Source organism: Odocoileus virginianus, chromosome 32 (assembly GCF_023699985.2).
Source record: "Odocoileus virginianus isolate 20LAN1187 ecotype Illinois chromosome 32, Ovbor_1.2, whole genome shotgun sequence".
NCBI classification, from domain to species: domain Eukaryota; kingdom Metazoa; phylum Chordata; class Mammalia; order Artiodactyla; family Cervidae; genus Odocoileus; species Odocoileus virginianus.
Window position 1 is genome coordinate 41,074,537 of NC_069705.1, and position 23,950 is coordinate 41,098,486.

At 47.6% G+C, this 23,950-nt stretch overlaps 1 protein-coding gene across 7 annotated transcripts in view; it reads right to left on the bottom strand.

Moving 5' to 3' along the window:
* The window catches only part of DLGAP2 (DLG associated protein 2), a 620,511-nt gene that overhangs the window by 255,087 nt on the left and 341,474 nt on the right, over nt 1–23,950 (bottom strand). For all 7 annotated transcript variants that reach the window (XM_070460164.1, XM_070460165.1, XM_070460161.1 and 4 more), the window contains one exon: nt 6,276–6,308. In XM_070460164.1, the coding sequence (XP_070316265.1) occupies nt 6,276–6,308 (33 nt within the window). The remainder of the gene's footprint in view (nt 1–6,275; nt 6,309–23,950) is intronic.

Genomic DNA, 23,950 nt, shown 5'->3' on the forward strand with positions numbered 1-23,950 from the left:
GTGCTAGGATGTAAGACCAGAATCCAGAGGGTCCATGTGTTAACTCATGGCCCCCGGGAGGGTAGGCAGAGATGCTCTGCTGAGAGAGTGTGGTCCAAGCAATGTCTGCTCCTCTGGAGCCAAGAGGATCCTGGACTCCTGCAAACATTTCCAACGAAAGCTCAGACCATTTGGGCAAGCACGTGCTATGGCCACAGAGACGCAGCACAGAAGGACTGAGGTCAAGCAGAAGACTAAACCCTGACCTCGGCAAGAAATATCTCCCTTCAGCAGACAACAGACAGGGCTCCCAGCGGGGATGCTGGGTGCCTCGGAAATGCCCTGGATCTTCTGCTCTTCCTGGGGACAAGCTCCCTCCTGTAAGATTCTGCTCAAAAATTGAGGCGAGGGTTTCCCATTAGATTCTGGATCTGTCAGTTTTTCGTTATAATCCTCTTTTTCTTCTTGCTTCTTTTTTACATATTTGAGTCAGTTCTACTGTTTTAGCTTCTTAGAACTGTAACTTTTTATCGTTAAATAATTTTATTTATGTGCAAAAACACCTGCGACGCTTTTCTAATGTATTCTGCGCTATCTGAGCCTTTTATCTCTCCCCTCCACCCTTTTGTCTCCTGTATTCTGTTATCTGAGCCTGCCCTCTCCCCTCCACTCTCTCTTCTCATGTATTCTGTTATCTGAGCCTCCCCACCCCTCTGCTCTCTCCCTCCTCTTCTGGTGAGATTTCTGTAGCATGTGTGGCGTCCTCCTCACTACCTCTATTTTCTCAGGAACGGTTGGTTACTAGTCCATTTAGCATCGGTCTTTGCGACGGGAAGCCTCCTCATCATCGTAGTCTGTGTCTTCTCTCTGGCTATATTTCAGATCACCTGTTCAGCTCGCATATTCTGTCGCTTCCCTTTATAAGATGTGGGCATGCCTTATTTATTGGCCTCAATACTGGGAGTCTGTGGATCAAGAGGTGAGACCTGCTGCTTTGGTTCTGGAAAAACCTCAGCCTTTCCTTCTTGAGCAGAGCCTCATCTCCCCCTTCTCCTTAACCTCTCACCTAACTCCAGATGCGTGCTGGCGCTTCTTGCAGCACCTTCCCTGCACCTGCACGCTTGCCTCATGTCTCCTCACGTGTCTGTGTGCAGCTCTAGTTGATGGCCTCGTATCACTTTCCTAGTCAGCTCTTCTCTTTTCAGCTCTGTCAAATCCACTTACAACATACGGACACGGCAGCGAATTTCAATGACATTTCTTGTTTCTAGACACACTGTTTTTATAATCTGTCCTTGTTTTCATACAAGATAGTTCCTTAATTCTGGTCTCTTTACCTTTTGAAAATCTATTTAGTAATTTTAAACCTACCCAGCACCTCTGCAAGTCTGTTGATTCTCATCCTTCTATCAGGTTTTCTCACCCTGAAGTTTCTTTATATGACATGTAATATTTCACTGTATGTTTATCTAAAATGAGGGTTATTTTTAAGTGGAGGAGGAGTTCCTGGAGCCCCATTTTGTCAAAGATGCTGCAGATAATTTGTGATTGGAATCAGCCACAGCAGTCAGGCTTGGACAGAATTCTAAATGCTTCTGCTTCTAGAAGAATGTCCACATTAATTACACTACATGGACCTCTGACTCAGCTTGTGGAAATTCAGATCTCACATCTGTGCCTGGAGTGTGCGTACCATTGGTAACCATGTTCTACCCATGGCCGTGGAAATGTGATAAGCTTCCTTCCTTGCTTTCTCGGGCGGATGTTCTCTAGGCCTTCTCTCATAAACGGGGATGCTCACTGAGCTTCTGGGTTTCATTCCCGGGGCTCAGCTCCAGCATCCCTCCCCATCGTCCCTACCCCCGTGCCTCTAGCCTGCAGGTGCAACATGCCTCTTCTCTGACCGCCTCCCATCCTTTTGTAGTTTACTGCTCAGGGGCCACTGCCTCTGGAGTCACGCCCACCCTCAGGTTTACAATCCGCGCCCCCCCCCCCCCCATTCTTGGGACCTAAGTGATTCCCTCGCTTTCTTTCATTCCAGTTCAACTATGTGCTGAAAGCAAATGTTGATAAAATCACGCAGCGACTTTATGTCTGTAGCGGGGATGGGATGTCATCCACGCTTCTATGGCCCCATCATAAACTTTCACGAGGAACAGTATTCTCTGTCTTACCCTAGGCAGTATTTTCTGATTTCCACTATAACACAAGCCATGTTAAGGTCCTGGAAGACAGATTGGTTGGAGCAGGGTTCTGTTTTCTCTCACAAATTAGGTGAATTCTTCAGTTCCTAAGCAACACTAATTTTTTCTAGAGTGCCTGGCACATGTGGAGAACTTAATAAATGGTGGTTATCTTCCACTAACCATCCAAGAAGAGCAATCAGAAGAAAATAATTTTTATCCAAAGCATACAATTAAAAAGCTAGGATCTCAGAACCAGAGGGGCACTGGTTGTTGGTATTTGAGAACCGACACCCCCATTTCTGCAGACGGGGATGGGAGCTTGGAGGGGGCGGAGAATGCTTCTCTCTGAACCCTCTGATGCCCAGTTTTCTCAAAGCAACCTTATTATTTTCCTTAATTGTTGAGAGGCCTTAAAATCTCAGGATGACACACTCTCAATTAAGGTATAAAAATAGTGTGGAAATTTCCATCGTTTATAGTCACTAGTAGGGAAAATCTTGAATATTTGCATTTAAAAAAATCAAGAACATAATACTACAAATACAGGCAAAATTCTTTTCTTTCTTTTTGTTTTTACTCAGGGGTTGTGAAGGGAGAAGAGGTATTTTGGACTCATTCTATTTATAACAGAACACTGGAGTGTATATGTTTGTCCAAAATGTGAGGAGCAGTATGCAATTTCTGTTTTTAAATGATCAAAGTAAAAAAATATTCAGATTAGAAAGAAAATCTCACACTTCAAACTTTGTGAGATTTCCATTTTTAACCTTAATCTTGTTTTTGGATTGGCATTTCTACAAACAACGTTTTCCCAGTGATCTGATGGATATGTCACCACAAACGGTCCACTGCTTTGAAGTGATCATCTTAAGGCCTCTATCACTGAAAAATCTTTCTTTATAAAATCCATCATAACATTTTTGCAGCACATTCCTGCATGCCAGATTTATACCATAAGAGCCTATTTCATTTCTTAGTTTTAATTGGGTTAAATGACATAAACGTAAGACACTGTCGTTACATTACAGTAGATTTCAAGTGAGTTCTCCTCAACGCTGCCAGGCATCAGGATCTGTCTTCCCACCTCAGAAACTCTCTTAGGAAGGACAGCAGGTCGAACCACAGAGTGTAAACAAATAGACAAGTCCATGAACAGATGGCTATGGCCCCACCACTGTCCACAATTTTCTTGGTGGTCTTATTAATAAGCAAGCAGTAACATGCATCTGTCAATGATGTTTGAAAACCACCATATACCCTAAATTATCTCCCTGCATTACAGTGATGGATTATATCATGCAAAACCTTCAGAGAGCCTTTCAATGTCAAGGAAACCTTAGAAGGTGACCTTGCTGTATGACATCCAGTTACTTCCGAGGTCTAACAGGAACCATTAGGAACCATTAGGAAAATGATACAAGTTGAGATGGTCTAATTTATTAAATTAGTATAGAAAATTTTGTCAACAAATAGCCTGCTGTTAGTAAACTTTGGACTTTTTCTTTTTTGGAACGGGTCCTCATCCTGGGTAAGTTGGTGTAATGTGAATCTGGTTCACTAAGTTCTACACGTTCACACCCCACCTCGCAAGCATTCAGAGTTGAGTGGTCTCTATGTTCTGGGTAGAAAGGAAGATTCCAATAAATAACAATAAATTTCATTAAACATCCTCATCTCAGAAAAACACAGTCATCCAAATCTCAGAAGCCCTGCGATGTAGAGAGTGTAAGCAACTGGCATGTTGAAACTGTGATCTGCATTTTATACACAATTAAACTTTCAAGGTCTCTGGAAAGCAGGCCTCCGCAGTGCAGGAACCCACAACCTCACAGTCCTGAGGTCCCCAGCCTCCCACAGCTTGGTTCCCAGTCTCACTGGCATGACAGATACTATCATCTAAGGCAACGCTAACTGTTCAGTCTGGATCCAGGAACTGCTCTCTCCCAGAGAACTCATCATTAAAATGCAAATAGGTGTTTCCCACTTGACTGGTTTAGTGGTGAAACGCTGTTCACAGCCCCGACAAGAAAGGGAGCTCCATCAATTAATTGATGCCTTAACCTTCCGGGTGTGATGAGTGCCTGGGCCCAGATCTGGGCCCAACATCCTGCCGCCAGCTGCTGGCCTTGATCCTTGCTCTGCAGCAGGCTTACGAGTTGACTGATAGAAGCTGCTGAAGAAATTACGAACAAAAAAGCTGATTTCAGATTCTGCTCACTGCACCCAGCCAGCTCTCACTCAGACTAATTACTTAAATGATTTAAAAATGTATGAATATTCATATGATCGTGCTTTTCAAAAAATAAAGCACAGCTGAGGCCGTGCCATCCAAACTTTCCTGCTTGCTGGTGTGGAGCAACCCTACTTGCGTGTCTGAAACCCTGAAATGACTGCGAGAGGGGAGGAGTCCTGCGAGGGGTCAGCCTTGGTCCCACGGCCACCTGACTGCAGCCTGAGACCACCCTGACCCTCAGGGCCCCTCCGGCTGGATGGCTGGGGTCACTCTCACACCAAGGAAAGCTGGACTCTGATTAAACATCCACAGGCCCATGTACCCCAGAACAAGGACAGATGTGTCTCCCCTCCCCCAGCAGGTCCCCCTGCTGGGCTGACAGCGCTCCTGACCCGGACCTCGGGTGGACCTCAGGCAGGTGGACGCAGCCGCGAGCTCGTCCTGGTCAGGCAGGCCCGGGTCAGAATGTAGGGCTGGGCATCTGCCTGGTCAGGCAGGCCCGGGTCAGAATGTAGGGCTGGGCCTCTGCCTGGTCAGGCAGGCCCGGGTCAGAACGTAGGGCTGGGCCTCTGCCTGGACCTGGGCCTGGCTCCACCGTGCACTGCTGCCAGCCAGCCAGGGCTCGTCCACTCCATCCTGCCCCCCGGGCATCCATGGAAACACCGACACCCGCTGACCCAGCCTGGATTCCAGATGACACACGTGCCTGAGTCAGCGCTTCACCCTTCCCTGCGCGCCAGGCTCCGCTGACTCCACTCACCCCCAACAACCCCATGCACACACCGTCAGCCCACGGAACACAGACGGCGGCTCACGGCAACAGGGAGAGTGAAACTCAGCACGGGTTTGCAGACACCACCAGGTACAACAGCTTCACGCTTCAAGACTCCTGCAGTGTGTGTGGCACACACTTCCACAAAAAGTGGGCGCACAGGGGACAAGGGGATTAGATGGGAGGCCCAGGCATGGGCTTGGCCCATGTGGGGATGACAGTAAGAAGCTAAGACAATAGGAAAAGACACAGGACACATTGGAGAACGCCATCTGTCACCCCCAGACACCCCAGGACACCCGCAACCCCCAGGACCTCTGACCCCCTACGACCCTCAACCCCCCATGACCCCTGGCATCTCTGAGGTTCCCTCATCATGCAGATGAAACCCGCTCCAAGCCGTCATCCGGGAGCAGCTTCCCCAGGACCTTAAACCCCGAATGTTGTTTGACCCTGGAAACACCAGGGCCCAGATTTCAGGTTTCCATAACAGTGATGCTTAAGACATCAGTATCTGAGCTAACCGTAGCTCTGCGTGTCACCATATGATCCTCAAACAGCACAGAACAGTTCCAAACAGTCCACAAAATCCAGGTAGTGCAGTGCTTGATGGAATTTTCAAGTTAACCTCTTGCTCACTCTTTTTTCAACTTGTGGGCAGACACCTTGGTGGCATGATCCCATGTGTGGATGGAAACCCTGTGGGGGAGACATGCCACACGCTGCTGGGGGGGCCACTGCTCAGACTCTACCCTCTCAAGTTTCCGACCCTGACAACTAGGAAGGAAGGGCACCCAGAGGCCTCCTTGCATGTGAGGGCTGTTACACACCAGCTAATTTATCTAAAGCCCATAAAAACATGTCTCAAACATTTCTGAATCCACATCTGAGTGCTGTGGTCTGGGAGCAATGCCAATTCTCCTCTGGAGACGAGCACCTCCTGCCCAGCGCCCGTCCCATGCTCGGTTCTGATTCTTCTCACTTTTTCCATCAAACACTGCAAAGACCAGGCTACGGATCTGTAACCTGCCTCTGACGGGCTCCGCAGTGTCCATCACAGGACAAGGTGTGCCCACCTGAGGCTCATGGGACAAGGGGCACTCACCTTCTGGCTCTCCGCAGAGGGTACACTGCGACTCTGCAAACAGAACAGATAGAGACATCAGTCAGTCCCGGTTCAGCCACAGACAGACTCAGCGGCAGCCTGATGGGCAGGTTTGCAACCTGGCCGCCAGGCAGGACGACCAGCTCCGACCTTGCATCTCGGCAGATTTTATTGTAAAGAAACCACTGTTGCAGGTGTTTTACATGATGCACTTTTTAAATGACAGCAACTGTGTCATATGCATTTGCACACACTAAAATACATGTTCACAGTTGTACATGACTCATATTACTTAGCTGAAATAATAGCAATATATTTATCACTAAATTTCAATATTGAAAACTTTACTTCGATTACAACTCTGTTAGATCTCTCAAGCACAAATAATTATGAGCAAACGTATAAGGCTGTGTTTTAGTAAAAACACTCAAATGGACAAGTACCCAGTGCTCACAAAGCAGGCCCACGACTGGGCGCCAGGCTCTGCGGGAGGTCCCAGGACCCCTGGGGACACTGCTGCGGGCTGCACCTTAGCAGGAGTCAGGCACCTGCGAGCACAGTGGAGGCGGGCCTTCGGGGCCGTCCCCCCAGACCCTGCACAGAGGGGCTCCTTTTCCAGAAGAGCTTTAGCCTGGACAGCAGAGCCGGCTGCACACAGGACTCTCAGCCCTGGGGTCTCTCCCCCTCCCCTTCCCTCCAAATCCAGGCCCAGGGGAAAGCCCCGCAGGGCAGATATAATACCCCCTCCCCAAACAGAGGCCAAGGACCCACTGTGAAGGGGCCCACCCTCCCCAGCTCACCAGGAGCTCCTGCACCCCACCCTCTGCTCACTGCACACACTTAGCTGCTCCGTGTAGGTGGTGCCGCCAGCACCGCCTGCATTTAGGGACGTCCCAGGCCGCAGGGGCTCTTGTCACTGTGACAAGGGTCCAGGCGGCCCATCTGCAGGGAGGTCACCACTGGGAGCTGACGATGGGGCGGGGGAGGGGCAGCCACAGGGCAGAGGGCTTCACGCCCAGCCCCACCATCGACCCTGACCCACTCTGCCCTTGCTGCCCTGGAAGGGACCAAACAACACTAGGTTTTTACTCGGTACAAGAATCGTGCAATGATAACTGAATTTGCATCAAAACTGATCCACAAATTCAAGACATTCTCAGTGGACTTCATCTCCATAGGTTATTATGTTGTATGTGTTCAAAACTATCCCACAAGTTGAAACCACAGTAACAGCACGATGATGATGACGATGGTGGTGGCTCAGTAGCTGACACCTTCAGGGAATTCAGATTCTGTGAACCAAAGATCATTCTCTGGTTCAAAGAAGAAGTGGGGAGATGGTATTAGTTGAGCCCGTGGCATATTAACTTCTCCAGAACGCAAGTCTTAAGCAAATGCCATTTCAAATTCGATTATTAATGCATCTAGGCCTTAGCCTTTAAAGAATCGTTTTCAGCAAGATCACAAGAACCCGTCATCCGTGTGTCACACCCAGGACATGCGGTGGCTGGTCCAGCACCATGTGCACATCTGACAGGTTCTTCTCCTAAGGGTCCAGCATGGCCTTCTGCCATGAGCCGCAGGCCTTGGTAACAGGAGGCAGTGAGGGCCCAGCACATCCTGCAAACGCCTCCCAGGTCAGCCAGCCCGAGTCAGGGAAACAGTGCCCAGAGCACCTGACACCCGGCGAGCTGGAGGGAACAAGTGGGCGCCGGGAGCGCCGAGCCCACGTAAGCCTCATCACCAGGGCTGTGACCTCCACACATTAACATCTCACCATCAGAGACACACGCCAGAATAACAACTGGCCCCGCATGGTGACCCAAGTGGACGGCGGGCCGTGGACCTCACTGTAACGACACCCACTCTGAATTTCAACACTTACTGCCTCTCTGAACATCTCAGAGTCGTGGCCCTGGGCCCCCACCCAGGGACCCCTACCTCTTGTCTGGGTACAAGGGCCCGCAACACACGGACAGCAGCCCCACCAGCGCTGGGGCTTCACCGGCAGCTGGATGCACCGGGCGGATGCGCACACAAGCAGCACGAGCACACACTTAGAACCTGTCCTGCCCGGGGGTCCTGCCTGAGCTTGCATAGAAGGAGCTGATGTAACACAGATGTCTCCCGAGCAGCAGCGGGGAGGCTTGGGAGCAGGAAGGTCTGCACGAGGTGTCTCCCCTCCCAAGGGTGTGGGTCAATGGACTTGACGGGATCCTGGACACTGTCAGCTCACAGGACACCCACGTGAGAACACTGACACTCCCAGAAATGGATGAAGACCACTGAGTCCACACCTCCCATAAATTCCCTGTCACCTGACAGGAATATCTGCACCCCAATTACACCCCATCCTGTTCTGCACCCTCTGTACAGACAGGAGGAAGGCAGCCTTAGAGACGCCAATGTGGTTAATGTCACAGAGGCTGGACAACGTGCGGTGAACAGCAGCAGCTCAGAGGAGCGGAAACCACAGCTAGGCTGTGGGAAGCTTCCCAGGAACTGACTTAGGAGGTGAACGGTAGCATTGGGGTTTCTCTGGTCAGGGGCAGGGAGGGACAGAGGCACCAGGCCCAGGCCCCGAGGCCTCCACCTGGGAAGTCACAGGAGAGGCCACAGCTCTGGAGGGAGCGGGATGCTCAGGGCTCACGTTGTGGCAACGAATGGACTTGGGGTGAGCAGGTGTGGCTCATGGGGGCTTTGGGGGGCATTTCTCCCAAATAAGAGGGGCTGTCAGTGCCTGCGATCTGGGACCTTCCTTTCCTCCCCAGGACTCAGTCGGCAGTGGGAGGAGCCATGGCAGAGAGAGAAACTGGGCTCACTGGTCTAAACCATGAAGCATCTTAACCGAGGCGGTCTGGGGAGAGGCGGGACAGTCCAGGGATGAAGGGAGGATGTAGGAGGGTGGAAAGAGTGATTTGGCGCCAGGCAACGCAACAGAGGGGGTGCAGCCTGGACCCCTGACCACAGGCTCAGGGGACCTAGACCCTGGGGACACTGGGCTGCTGATGGGCTTCACGTCACTAGAAATTTGCTGTAAAGCAGCTAACTCACAGGCAAGTGTGGATACGGATGTGGCCACTCAGGTGGGGGCTTTCCCTGATTTGGGGCTGCGAGGTCTGTGAAGGCCCTGACCCTCCAGCTTGGCTTCCCATCTGGTCCTGTCTAAAAGGTGGGTTGTGCTGCTGCTTAAGTGGATTGAACATGCATAGACCAGGCACTGACAGGCTTTGCGGGTGAGGTTCTGGCCCCGTGTTTCCAAGCTTCTGCCTCCCTGTGCTCAGATACCTCCCCAAGCCCTGCGCCAGCTGATCACATCCTGGAATCCCGTGACAGGAAAGGTGGGATCCCGTGGACCCACAGGATTCTCTCTGTGTTATCACCTTCTTCCCCAGAGACCACCGGTAAAGACTGCATCAGTGATGAGGGAATAAACGTGATGCATTGTGAGTTCATCATCATTAGTGCAGAGTCTCATTTAAATTAGGAGACGACTACACTCACTTATGCTAATTGACACAAGACAGAGAAATCTGTCCCAGCTCCAGGAGCACCCTGGAGAACCTGCCTGTGCCCACACTGCAGGTCTGGCCTGCTGGAGCTAGTTCGCTCTCCTGTGCGAATGCGCCCGTGTTCTCATCCTTCCGCGAGGAGGGGCACCAGTGTGAACCCAGAAAGCGTTCTGTGGTGAAGCTGCTTGTCTCAGGCCTGTGAGTGAGTCAACCACCTCCCCCTTCTCCCACCTCCCCGCCCTTCTCACGAGGTGACCCAGGGGTGAGCTGGCAGCAGCTCCCCAGGGAGCCCCGGGGGGACAGCTGATGCTCAGAAGCCCTGCAGGCGCCCTGCCCAGCTCCCTGGCACAGACTCGCGAGGCCACCAGGGCTGCTGGCAAAGCCGACTTCAAGATCACTGAGAACAGGGCAGCCCTTTCCTGAGGCTGCTTCTTCCCATCAGTGCTCCATTGGCAGGAAGCAGACTGGGTCCCGGTGCTCCAGGCAGGCGGTCGGCTGGGCGCAGGGCGCAGGGCACCTGCTGCGGCAGAGAAGGGTGGCCTGGGAGACCAGAGCTAGGGGCGTGGCCTGGGCAGGGGGCGTGGCCTGAGGGGTTGTGTTACCTGAGCTGCTAGTGAAGCCTGAGCTGACACGTGGCCTGACCGGGGGGCGTGACCTGAGCTGCGCCGTGGCCTGGGTTGGCGGAGTGGCCTGAAGGTGGAGGGCGTGGCCCGGGTGGGTGGGGGCGTGGCCTCAGAGGCTGGGCCGTGGGCTGCGCCAACCGTACTCATTACTGACTGGGCGTGTGCCCAGTCTGCCTCCTCTCCCCCAGGCCGGGAGTGAAGGGGATGCGGACCCTTCATCTCCGAAGCCTCAGGGCAGCCGGGAGTCAGGACACAGGATGCTCCGTGTGCTTTCACGGGGAGGAGGTCCACAGCAAGAGCCCCGCGGGCAAAACACCCCTGGAATGGAACCAGGCATGCTTCCCAGACACACAGAGGGCACGGTGATATGGCGCTCACTCCCCATGCACTTGGGGTGATGCTGTGTGACTCAGGACAACATGCAGCAGCTATGACGACACAACTCAGTGCTGATATGATGACATGTGATACGGTAACAGGACATACAGACACACATACAGGCATGACATGGCTGTATGACACCACTACATGGTAATACACATAACATACATGACGACACAACTATGGACAATATATGCTTGATGACAGCATGACGATAAGACAGCACAGCTTATAATAACATGACAAAAGGACAGCATGACTCTGTGGTCACACAGGACAGGTCACAGTGTGGCCCGACAATGACATCGTGGTATATAATAATATGACCATAAGACAACAGGACTATTGGAGAATATCACCTGACAAAATATAATAGCTCAAGAAACCTGACTGTTCATCAACAAGGAACACGTGAATAAATCATAATTTGATCATTCTATGAAATCTTGTGTGCTAAAATGGAAAAACTCTGAAATGTTAAGAAATAGAGGGTCAAGGGTTGAAGACTGCATCTCATTTCCAATTACGAAAGCACTGTCTTTAATATCATTCAATAAATACGTACAGAGCCTACTGGGTGTGAGAACTTATGCTGGGTGGGAGGCACTGGTAATATTTCACTGTGACACGTGGTTCTGTGTATTCATAAATGTAGGGGAAGCCTAGAGTGGTAAACGGCAGATTTCACCAGAAGCTATTTCTAATTAATAGCAGTGTATAGCAGGAGGCTGGTCCTAGGGGTTAGGTGGGAGACAGAGAGGGATGAACTGAGTTCTTGGTGAATGTGTGTGAATTTGAAATGGGAAAGGCACTCTTTAAAATGCACACAGGTTAAGAATAAAGGAAAACAATATTTCTGGCACAAAGTCCATATATAAATATTAGCTGTTAATATTACCATCATCTGAGTTTGTCTTTGCTCCAATTTTAAATACACAGGACACAAGTTGTCTATCAAAGGGGGAGCAGTGGATTCTACCCCCAGGGCTGGTCCAGCAGTGAATGACATCATCACATAAATCCTCCCTCAAACCTCGCACATTCTGATCAATCACCAAATGTTAGGAGTGCCCGGGGTTGGCAACAGTGACCTGGGTTTGGCAGGAGAAGTAGGACTTGTCTAGATGGTGGAACACTTTCGGGGAAGGATAGCATAAGTCTCTGGGGAAAGAATCACACAAGTTTGTTTCTAAGCATTTTCAAAATATTTTGTCAAGGAGAAGACTGCTATGTGTAGTGTCTCTCACCTGCTTGGGAGCCACATCACCTGTGAGCTCACACCTCTGCTTACCCGACAATGCCATGGTTGACTTTGCAATGTTTCTGGGGAGCTGACCTACCCTCCAAGGAAGCCTGATTTAAGGCAGTTCAGTGATTTCTTAGAATCTCTCAGGAAAAACAGGGTCCTAAGATTATTCAATTCAAATGCATGCTCACTGCCAGGCAGAGATGCGCTGGGACGCCAAGAGACCCAAGAGCTTGTGTTCCCAGTGCAGCACTGACACGCCACAATATTTTCACATCATTTTTATCTGTGAATTCAATGCTGCTTAGGACTTCCATCTTATTGATTCCCAGGGCTCCGGGACGCAAGTGCCCTGATTATTTTTCTTTGTTAAGTAATTTTTATGAATATAGTTGCTTCACAGTGTCACGGTGGTTTCTGCTGCACAGCACACGGAGCTGGATGTATGTATGAACACACCCCCTCTAGTTTGCATTCCTTTCCCAGTTAGGCCGCCTCAGAGCACTGAGCAGAGCTCTCTGAGCTGTACAGTAGGTTCTCATCACTTATCTATTTTATACATGGTATCAATAGTGTATATATATACTTCTTTCATTCAGCCAGGAAGACAGATGCCCAAAGAGATGAAGGCATTCTCCTCTGGCTGATCGTGTGGGCAAGCTGGCCATAAGGACCAGGGATCTATTAATATTTCTGGGTGACAGATGCTCCTGAGATGCAGCCATGACACCTAAGGATTCTGGACACAGGAGGCTCCTGCCATTTCCTTTCTCAGCACTGACCAAATACTCAAGGGCGCAAGCAGTCCTCTCCCATCAACTCCACTGTCCTCACAGAAATGGCATGAAGACGCTATGCTAAACTTAATTTCTTGTTTTCCAAGGAGCTGCCCCAGTTCAGTCTCTTCAATATCACAAGCTGCCATAACAACCTCTCTCCTAAAAACATGATGTCCCCCAGGCCCTGCTCTTGACCCATTGCTTGTCTCACTTTTCAAGGCTTCTTTGGGTGTGTTCACTTAATTACATGACTTGAAGGACCTGTCATGTATGCTGACGACATTCCCCAAGCTCAGACGCACAGACCCAGAGCTGCTGGTGCTGAAGGACCCCAGCCCCTCAGGTGCCTGCTTCCAGCAGAGATGCCACTCCCACCATCTGGACCTGGAGAGTCTCCTGTCTTTGCCTCCTACCCACGTCCACCCCATCGCTGCACCAAAGTCCCCACGCTGGTCATGCTGTCACCTCGGCCCCGTATCTCATCGAGTCTCACACCCTCCTGAGGACCAGCCTCAATCAACACACCCCACTGACCAGGCGCCCCGAGGTGAACCAGCTGCTTCTTATGGGCCCTGAGGGTCTTTGCACTTCAGTCAGTGGTTTAGGGGGGCTGTCTCCCCTCTACCTGGGCTGTGCGGAGTCCACAGCTGGGCATTCCTCGCGCTCATACCAGGTATTTCTCAGAATTAGAAGTCTTTGAAAATGGAAATTCCATTCCTCCTTTGAAGAGGGAATCTCCCCAAGGTTTACACTGTACTATAATCAATCCCTATTCATCATCTTAACAGTATAAGCTGACATTCCTTATGTAGTTTGTGCCACACCAACTATATTTACATAAATATTCAGTCATTCATCTGACTAATATCTCCATGGGGACCTAGTCACATATATATGTACACACATGTATACATGCATACTAAATATATGAGTATGTATATGAATGCAAATATGTGTAACTACATAATATATAAGTACAAACATAAATACATACATTTTTATACACATGTAATTATATAAATGCTTCTCCTGTCTGTATGCCTTCTGTGCTCTGATTGGCACGGATACAGAGATGGACACATACACACGCGCATGCGTTTGCACTGGGAATCCTTGTGATATAGAATGGCACATTCATAGGTACTCATAAGCGTTTAAAGATGCTTTGAGAAACAGATGTTCAGTCAAATGCCATATCTATTTCTGATAATCTCACACAGAAAATAAATATTAGCCTCGTGGGACTTGAGCTATTTTATCATTGTCAAACTAAAGGAAATTTGTATGAAATATCAAAAGGACCCAATAGTCTACAACCCTGTGACAACACAGGAGACCCAGGATGGGCACCCCAACAGGAGCCCCTTAGTAACGAGGGGTCCAAGGTTGCTGCAGGGTGACTTTCAGTTCCCTGAGCCGTAAATACTTCCACTAGAACCTTCTGTAACAAATATACTTGCCCCGATGTCAGAGTGTCCTTAGTTTGTCCCAAAGTGTCAGCAAAACAGCACTTATTTTGAAGGCTCTTCCTTTGTGGCAAGGCACTCATCTGTTACAGTAGGACTCACAGGAGCTGATAAGCGAGGGGCTGTTCAGCACCGTGGACAGAGGCGGTCACTTACTGTCAGGTCTGGGCATTACTCAGGCTGTCACACAGAAACAGCGCCACCGCAAAAGTGAGAACATCGTTCGCCAGGTGATGGCTGTTACACTTCAGTTTCACCTGAATTGGTATCTTCTATTTTTTTGACTTATCATAACCTATTTTCCCCAATTTTTGGCATCTGTATGCAGTGGAAGAAGTTGAAAGGGACTTAAACCTGCCTTAAAAAACAAAACAAAACCAAACCACTACAATATTGTAAAGTAATTAGCCTCCAACTAATAAATGAAAAAAAAAACTTCAAAAAAAAGTACAGAGTCTTTAAAATGCTTCTGAATTTAGCTTAAATTTATTTTTCAAAGGGAACAAGTCTTTGTGATAGTTTAGACTGTACAAAATATCTCTCTAAATTGGAGCCAAACATAGCTAAAATGGAAGTCTTGTCGCCAGATCTGAGAAGCTGAATGTGATTTAAAATATGGGCACCCAAACCATACTCCATGCTGCACCCCAATGCACAACAGTGTGAGTTGCCCCACAAATTCAGAGCATCTGCATGGTGAAGAGGCTGAGAAGGAACAGGTAACATCAATACAGAGGAACAGAGGAGGGGAAGAAGGGTGGAAGTCTGAGCAGCAGTTGATCCAGAAGCATCACCACTTCGCCTTTTCAGGAACACAACTGTGATTAGTAGGAAAACTGTTTCTCTACTTCCAGGTTTTATTGAAAATTTCTAGGACTCTTCCATTTTTAGGTTAGTTCTCTGCTTCATTTACCAACTTCATTGGGGCCACTTCCTGAACACTGAAGTCACCAAATGCTATGCAGTGATGACAAAGTGTTTAGAAGACATATAGAAATCCTACTCATAACACACTTAGAATATTTAGAAGGTCAAATGTGTTCATTTGAATTGAAAGGTAGTTATTGATAATACATAAGTAACAGGAACAAATTTCAACAAAAGTTTCAATGTGGAAATTAAAAGTGTTCTGATTCTGTTAATAGGTCCATTTCCTAAATGACAGAGCCTTCACCTCTTAGCACCTCTTAGTACGGAACAGAAGCACCTACCCTCCAGGTTAAACCAGAACCACACTAGACCACTCGGTGCTCACAGACCAAGTCAGGCCCCTTCACCCGTGCCTCTGCACATGCTGAGGGGATGAAGTGCATCCTTCTGCTCCCCCTTTGAAAATGACTACTCATCCTTTTTCTTTAGTGATTTTTTTTTATGATGACAGATTTATTCAGATACCATTTGTGTACCATACAATTTTCCCACTTAATTCAATGATTTCTAGCATATTTACAGAGTTTCACAGCCATCACCACAATCAATTTTGGAGTATTTTCATCCTGTACCATTTAGCAGTCAACCTCCTGTCCCTCATCAACTCAGCCCCTGGCAGTCATGCCACTAATCCAATTCTATATAGATCTGCCAATTCTGATCACTTCATGTAGATCAGTTCTATAACATGTGGTTGTGATAGATAACTGGCTTCACTTAGAAAAATGTTTTCAAGGTTCATCCATGGTATAGCCTGTGTCAGTACTTCCTTCTGTTTGGTTGTTAAATAATATTCCATTTAATGGATATACCATGATTTATTTATCCATTTCATGGTGGGCACTTGAGCTATTGGTATTTTGGGCTATTATGAATAATGCCTCTATAAACATTTGTGAACTGGTTTTTGAGTGGACATATGTTTCATTTCTCTTGGATATATACCATGGAATGGAACTTCTGGTAATAGGCTAATCCTATGTCTAGCATTTTGAGGAAATACCTTCCTGTTTTCTGAAGTGGCTACACCATTTACATTCCAGTTCAGTTCAGTTGCTCAGTCGTGTCCAACTCTTTGCAACCCCATGCACTGCAGCACATCAGACTTCCCTGTCCATTACCAATCCCAGAGCTTACTCAAACACATATCCATTGAGTTGGTGATGCCACCCAACCGTCTCATCCTCTGTCATCCCCTTCTCCTTCTGCCTTCAATCTTTCCCAGCATCACGGTCTTTTCCAAGGAGTCAGTTCTTTGCATTAGATGGCCAAAGGACTGGTGTTTCAGCGTCAGCATCAGTCCTTCTAATGAATATTCAGGACTGATTTCCTTTAGGATTGACTGGTTTGATCTTGCAGTACAAGGGACTCTCAAGAGTTTTCTCCAACACCACAGTTCAAAAGCATCAATTCTTTGGTGCTCAGCTTTCTTTATAGTTCAACTTTCACATCCATACTTGACTACTGGTAAAACCATAGCTTTGACTAGATGGACCTTTGTCAACAAAGTAATGTCTGTGCTTTTTCATATGCTGTCTAGGTTGGTCAACAAACTATGGAAAATTCTTAAAGAGATGGGAATACCAGCCCACCTTACTTGCATCCTGAGAAATCTTTATGCAGGCCAAGAAGCAACAGTTAGAATTGGACAGGGAACAACAGACTGTTTCCAAATCAGGAAAGGAGTATGTCAAGGTTGTATATTGTCACCCTGCTTATTTAACTTATATGCAGAGTACATTAAAGGTCCTCGTGTGCGCAAGGTTTTGTCTGTGCCCTCCAAGAGCCTGCTTCCCCAGTCCTGTGTAAGTTCTGTAATCAAACCCCACTGGCCTCCAAAGTCAAATCCCCTGGGGGCTCTCAGTCCCTTTGTCTGATCCCCAGGTTGGGAAATCTGTTGTGGTTCCTAGAACTTTCTTAACAGTGACAATTTCTTTGGCATAATTGCTCTTTAGTTTGTGGGTCATCTGCTTGGCGGCTCTATGGAGGTTAATGGCAGCCTCCTCTGAGAGGCTTATGCCACAAGCTGTGTGACTAGGTCTCCTGTACCCCGTCCCTGCGGTAGGCCACTGCTGACCCACACCTCCACAGGAGACACTCAAATGCAATTCTGGCTCAGCCTCTGCCGGGTCTCTGGGTCCTGGCGTGCAAAAGGTTTTGTCTGAGCCCTCCGAGAGCCTCTGGTGGGTCTGGGATTTGATTCTAAATGTGATTTCGCCCCTCCGACCGTCTTGTTGGGGCTTCTCCTTTGCCCTCAGGTGTGGGGTATCTTTTTTCGTGGGATCCAATGTTCTCCTGCCGATGGTTGTTCAGCAGTGGGTTTCAGTTTTGGAGCTCGTGCAGGAGATGAGCCCACGTCCTTCTACGCCGCCATCTTTCCGCCTGGTCCTCACAGCAGTTTATGAGAGATTCAGTTTCTCCACAGTCTCACCAGCACTTGTCGTTGTCTGTCTCTGATTGCAGTCATCCTAACGGGTGTGAAATGCTGTCCCATGGTGCTTTGATTTGCATTTCTCTGATGGCTACTGATATGAGCATCTTTTCAACTGCTTATTTGCTCTGTGTACATCTCTTTTGGAGAAGTATCGATTCAAGTCCTTTGCTCATCCTTTCATTGGCTTATTGTCTCTTTTTATGGAGGAGTTCTTTGTAATTACTACACATACATTCTTATCATATATTTAATTTGCAAACAATTTCCCCATTTTGTGCATTTTCTTTTCCCTTTCTTGACGGTGACCCTTAAAACACAAACATTTTTAATTTCAATGAAGTTCAACTAGCCTTTTCTCCCCCCCTTCTTTGCTTGTGCTTTTGGTGTCACATCTAAGAAATGATTACTCAATCTAAGATCACAAAGATTTAAGCTTATGTTGTTTTATAATTTTAGCTCTTACATTTAGGTCTCCAATACATTGTGAGTCAGTCTCTGTACATAGTGTGGTAGGGGCTCTACTTCATTCTTCTGCATATGAATTTTTAGGTGTTCCACCACCATCTGGTGAAGTCCTAGTCATCCTTTAACACTGGTTTTAATTACCAGTCCTTTTAGGAAGTCAGCCTTAACTGCTCCATTATGAATTTATGCCCTTCTCCCCACTATTCATGTTTCATCTCTTTCACATGGGACTTCAGAGGTGAGGACCTGCTCTCCACCATTTATTCCCTTTCTCATTTAACAATTTCCCAAACGTTTTAGGTACTCACTGTGTTGCTGGTCCCACACCAAGTACTGGGAGTATCTTTTCAGGGAGAGACAAACATGCAAGCAAAACAAAATATGATAGTAAAAGGAAGTGAAAAATGGGAGAGTAACCTCTAAGTTTTCTGGAGGGGTGTGTGTGTCAGGAATAGCTCTGCAGAGACCAGAAAGACTGAGATGGTATTTGAAGCATTGAGGGAGGTTTCCATTCCTTCCTTCCTTCCTTCCTTCATTTATTGTGACCTCTCCCCCAGGGCTTACCTTAAGTGATAGCTGCTAAGTCGCTTCAGTTGTGTCCAACTCTCTGCGACCCCATAGACGGCAGCCCACCAGGCTCTGCTTTCCCTGGGATTCTCCAGGCAAGAACACTGGAGTGGGTTGCCATTTCCTTCTCCAATGCATGAAAGTGAAAAGTGAAAGTGAAGTCGCTCAGTTGTGTCCGACTCTTCGTGACCCTATGGACCCTACCAGGCTCCTCTGTCCATGGGATTTTCCAGGCAAGAGTACTGGAGTGGGTTGCCATTGCCTTCTCCATTAAGTGGCAGAGGTGTCTACAAATCAAGGAATCACAAGGATAAGCAGAACACATGAGCCATGACCCATGCTCCCAAGGGCAGGTGTGAAGGTCCACACAGGAGAAGATGCCCTAACTCTGTAAGCAGGGATGGCTCCTTGAGGAAGGTGCTAGAGTGACATTTAAGAGGAAACAAGATACAGAGACATTGCAGGGAGAAGGAACATTATATAAGAAGCAAGTGCTGTCAGACACACAGGTAGGGTGGGGGAGCCTCAGAGAAATCACGGAGGTAACCAAGGCCTGGGGCCAGGTCCACAGTCGGGGATGTGGCCACAGGTCCAGGCGTTTTCTCCTGTGCCCCGCACCGAGGTCTGAGCAGGCAGCATGACACAGTGGTTTGCTAGGGCCTCCCTCCCCGACCTGCACCACCTCTACTCTCCAGCATCCCTGAGACCTGCACCTCTCCCCACCTCTGCCCACCACCACATGTGCCAGCCCAGCTCTGTGCCTGGGTCCCCAGAGCTCTGCCAGCAAATTGGATAAACTAATTAGTACTTCCATGTTAATTAATTTTCTGTTGTTTACATAAGCTATGAGAGTTCTGTTCTTGTGATGGTCCCTTTAGGTAAGTTTATCTACAAACAAATTAAATCCCATTACACCAAATTATACTGGAATGTCAATCATCAGATTGAGTCTTAAATGCGTGTCTTTCCCTGCAGCACCCTCAGAGGTAATCTCACACCATAAAGAAACACCTAAAATAGAGGTAACACTGGTAACTGATGCATGCTGTCATATTAAAACTTCAAAAAGATTTATTAGAAAAGTCATTTGAACACTGTGACAGCTGTATTTTTCTCTACATTCCTAAGTTGTGAAAATTTAATCACCAGAATTAAGAGTATAAGTAACACTAAACTTTAAAATTGAACAAGGCCAATCTGAGTGTTTCCAGAATTGATTAGCTCTCTACCACTTACATGATTTTTGCCAGCTTAAATCTAAATCACACTCTTGTTCTGAGAAATTAAAATTATACAGTTAATGGAAGCACTTTCTATTAGTTAAAATAGAGTACTAAGTCTAATGCAGAAAAAAATAATTCAGAAGCTGACTGGTTCACACCACGGAGAGAATTACATCAGAGAACTCCCCAATGAACCATATTCTACCTGCTCCTGTGTCCATGTAGGTAGGTATCTTCAGGAGCAATCTATAATAACTTCCAGGAAGAAATAAATAATGCTTTAAAATTGAGGTACCATAAAAATCCAGTATTAAAAAAGTATATGTACCACATTGGTTATAGACACTGTGTTTCACTTCCCTGGTGGCTCAGTCGGTTAAGAGTCCACCGGCAACGCGGGAGGCCCCGGTTTGATCCCTAGGTCGGGAAGATCCCCTGGAGAAGGAAATGGCAACTCACTCCAGTGTTCTTGCCAGGAGAATTCCATGGATGAGCCTGGTGGGGATATCCATAGGGTCACAAAGAGTCGGACATGACTAAGTGACTAACTTTCACTTTTCACCACACTGGTTACATCACCGTGTACTGACTCACTTGAGAGCATACATGAAGCTCCCACTGAATGATCTGCTTGTTCCAAGTGATGAGTTAATTCTCGTCATCTAAGACTTCCCTGCAGTCCATGGGGTCCCAAAGAGTCAGACAGAGACCGAACGAGAGCAAAGCTTTTCCATCCACGATGCCCAACGAGAACAAAGTCCTTAGCCATCCGAATCAGACCCAGATTACTGAATCTAATTTTTTCTCTTTATCTTTTAAATTATGAAAGTATGATAACACATTTACAGGAGACTTGGAAAATATAGAACAAAGCTACATATGGTTCCACTGTATGTTACAATTATTTTTAAGTAGCTAAATAAAGATTTTTAATTGGAGTTTCAATATCAAACTGAAAAAGTAATAGAATGGACAAAAAAGTAGAATGTATTAACAGTAGACCTGAAAAGCACTATGAACCAATTCAATATGATTAAGATTTATACAATTTTCACACAACAGCAGGGTACAAATTCTATTTGAGTTCCCATAGACTATAAACAGGAGACACTGGAACATATCCAGACACATAAAACAAGGTGCAAAAATTTCATGGTTTAAAGGTATTGAAATCATACAGAGTCTGTTCTCTTATGACTGTGGAATTATGTTAGAGATCAATATCAAGAGATACTTGAAAAGGACTGGTGCTGAAGCTGAAGCTCCAATACTTTGGCCACCTGACAGGGTATACACCTGATGCTTGAGGGCAGAAGAAGGGGATGACAGAGGATGAGATGGTTGGATGGTAGCACTGACTCAATGGATATGAGTTTCAGCAAGCTCCGGGAGACAGTGAAGGACAAAGCCTGCTGCAGTTCATGGTGTCGCAGAGTCAGGCACGACTTAGCGACTCAACAACAAGAATAAATTTGAAAATAACCCACATATTTTCAGCACCGAACATAATTTTAAACCTTGTGCCCATACACTTGCATTTCTTACTCAGAAAATGAGGCCATACCCGTCTTTATACCCCACTCGCTGGCCCATAGCAGGCGCTCCATGAGTGTCACCTAAATGCTTAAGAAGGGCAGGAAATCACCAGCACCTGGTACTTTTCCTGCAACTCTGAGACCATAAGCTTTCCAAGAGTAGAAACCCTGTCTTAGCGTCCTTGTGGTTAATTCTGCCACCATAACACCTGAAAAGTACTGTATACCCCCAAACTATCATTTTGATTAATTGATTAGCTTGAATCTGCCTCCAAATTAATTAATATCAGGAGAGTGCACAGGAAGGAGAAACCAAGGCTGATAAAGTAACACAACCGAAGTTAAGAAAACACCCTCAGTGCTTTTGGTGCCGAGGACCACACTCCTGCTTCTTTCCACCTCACACTTCACTTGCTGGGGAATGGAGCATGCAGGTGGTGCTCAGAGATTCCCTGCCCACGGTTCAGCCGGTTTTATTCTTAGAATTCCAACCAGTAATTATCCTGCTTCACCCAGGGAAAACCGAACCGTCACCACAAACTCTCCACAGTCGTCACAGAGACGCTCTAACCACTGGGCCCCTGTGCACACACTGTCCTCCCCTTGAGAATTCTCAGCCTGGGAACTCCAGCAAACCAGGCCCCTCCACGGCCTGGGCCGCACGTGGCTTTCAGCAAATCGTATTTTCCCTAATATCAGCCTGTCAAGAAGTCAGCTGATAAGTACGGTTGTATTACTGGGTCTCTCCCTCTCCTGCTTCCAGAGACAAAAAGGAAGCGGAGCTCAGCAGTTTCCTTCTTAGGCAATGATTTTTTTCTGTAAAATGTTGAGCTTTTAGCTGTGCTGTAGAGGAAAGAGAAATGTCATCCACTCACTAATTGGTTCAAAGTCACTCTCCTCCTTCCCACGCTATACACTAGTCGCTGTTACGTCTCACTGTGAAATGAAAAACAGTGTCTCTGTGTCGAATACATGTCTCCTCTCTACCTCGATTTCTCATTACTTTCCATCAGCTAGGACAGAGTAGAGTTCACCCCTAATTAGTTACTACTATTGACTTCATTCTGTTTACTTTATGTCCAATTCAAGGAAAATATGACCTTTTTCGAGGGAGAGAGAGAATGATGTATGGGCAGTTATGAGAGAGGCGGAGCCTAAGGAGGGAATTAAATTTACAAAAAGTACTGGTGGCTCCAGGACACTGGGGGGAAGCCCGACTCGGGTAATGTGGATTATTCCAGAGCCCGCGCACCCAGTCTGAAGCAGGCATGCCCTCTGCGGTTATTACTTCACATTTAGGGTGACTAACTTCTCCACGCGTATCTGAGAATCCCCACCCGATAGGACCAAACACACCTCGTCAAGCCCCCATGGACACACACACACTGCAAACGCACTCCCTTCTGCCCACATGCACGCTCTGGAAACAGAGAAACAGTGAAGAGACTCCTGCCATAAATGAGCAGGAAACCAGCATCCAGAACGATGCACCACCAGCCTCCTTCCTGGTGCTGTGGGCAGTGCAGATCCAGGGTGCCGCACACGAACCCACCTGGGAAGTTCCCCAGACGAGTCTCCCACAAGCCTGCTCACAGACCGCAGCCTGTCAGGAGGACCGCTAACAAGCACACTGATTTGAACGCACAGATTCTTTATCTTCACTCCCAATTAGATGTTCGGACCTTGTTCTTCTTTCTGAAGCTGAGATGCTCCACTGACGACCCTATCACTCCACCCGCTGCGCACCACATTTTTATTAACGCAACAAAGTTCTTCCCTTGATGATGGTACAGATGTAGCTTATTTTCCCTTTTGATTTTTGACAACTTTCATGAGGCTCTGAGAAGTTAGCAGGGGAATTTATGAGCAAGACTGTTATCTTGAAATGGAATAGTGCTTCACCTCTAAAGGTCTGTTCCAGTGAATTTGAGTCGGGGTGGGGGGTGGGTGCACGGGCCCCAATTAAGTTCAGACTCTGGACACGGACACAGAAGCAGCAACAGCAGCAGATGGTTTTTAATTCATTAGAGAATATTATGTATAATTCAAGGCTAATTAGAAATCTTGACAGTAGGAAGAACAGCAAAGATTCATGTAGTCATTCACTCTGCACAGACTCATTGAACGGCTGCCATGCAGGTGCCGAGACTTGGTCCAGATTGCTGAGTGGAAGGAACACTGTCCTGTCACGGGGAGCCCAGCTGGCCGAGGGCACACGTAGTGCAGTGCCCAATCCTCGGTGAAGGCAGGTCCCCTCCTGCCCACAGCTCCAGATGCAGCCCTGGGGTCACAGTGACCTTAGGGTGTCAGACAGAAAGAGCCCCGAGCTAGTTCTCGAGGACATGGGGACATCTCATCACAGGCAGATGCCGTTTGGTCTTGTTTGTGGAATTACAGTCAGAGTGATTCCAGGAAACAAAAAAAGCAAACTTCCAGACTCAGTATCATGGGTGATTTCTCACTTATTTTGCAGTAATTGTGGGCAAATCAACCATTTCTTTTCATCTGCTACTT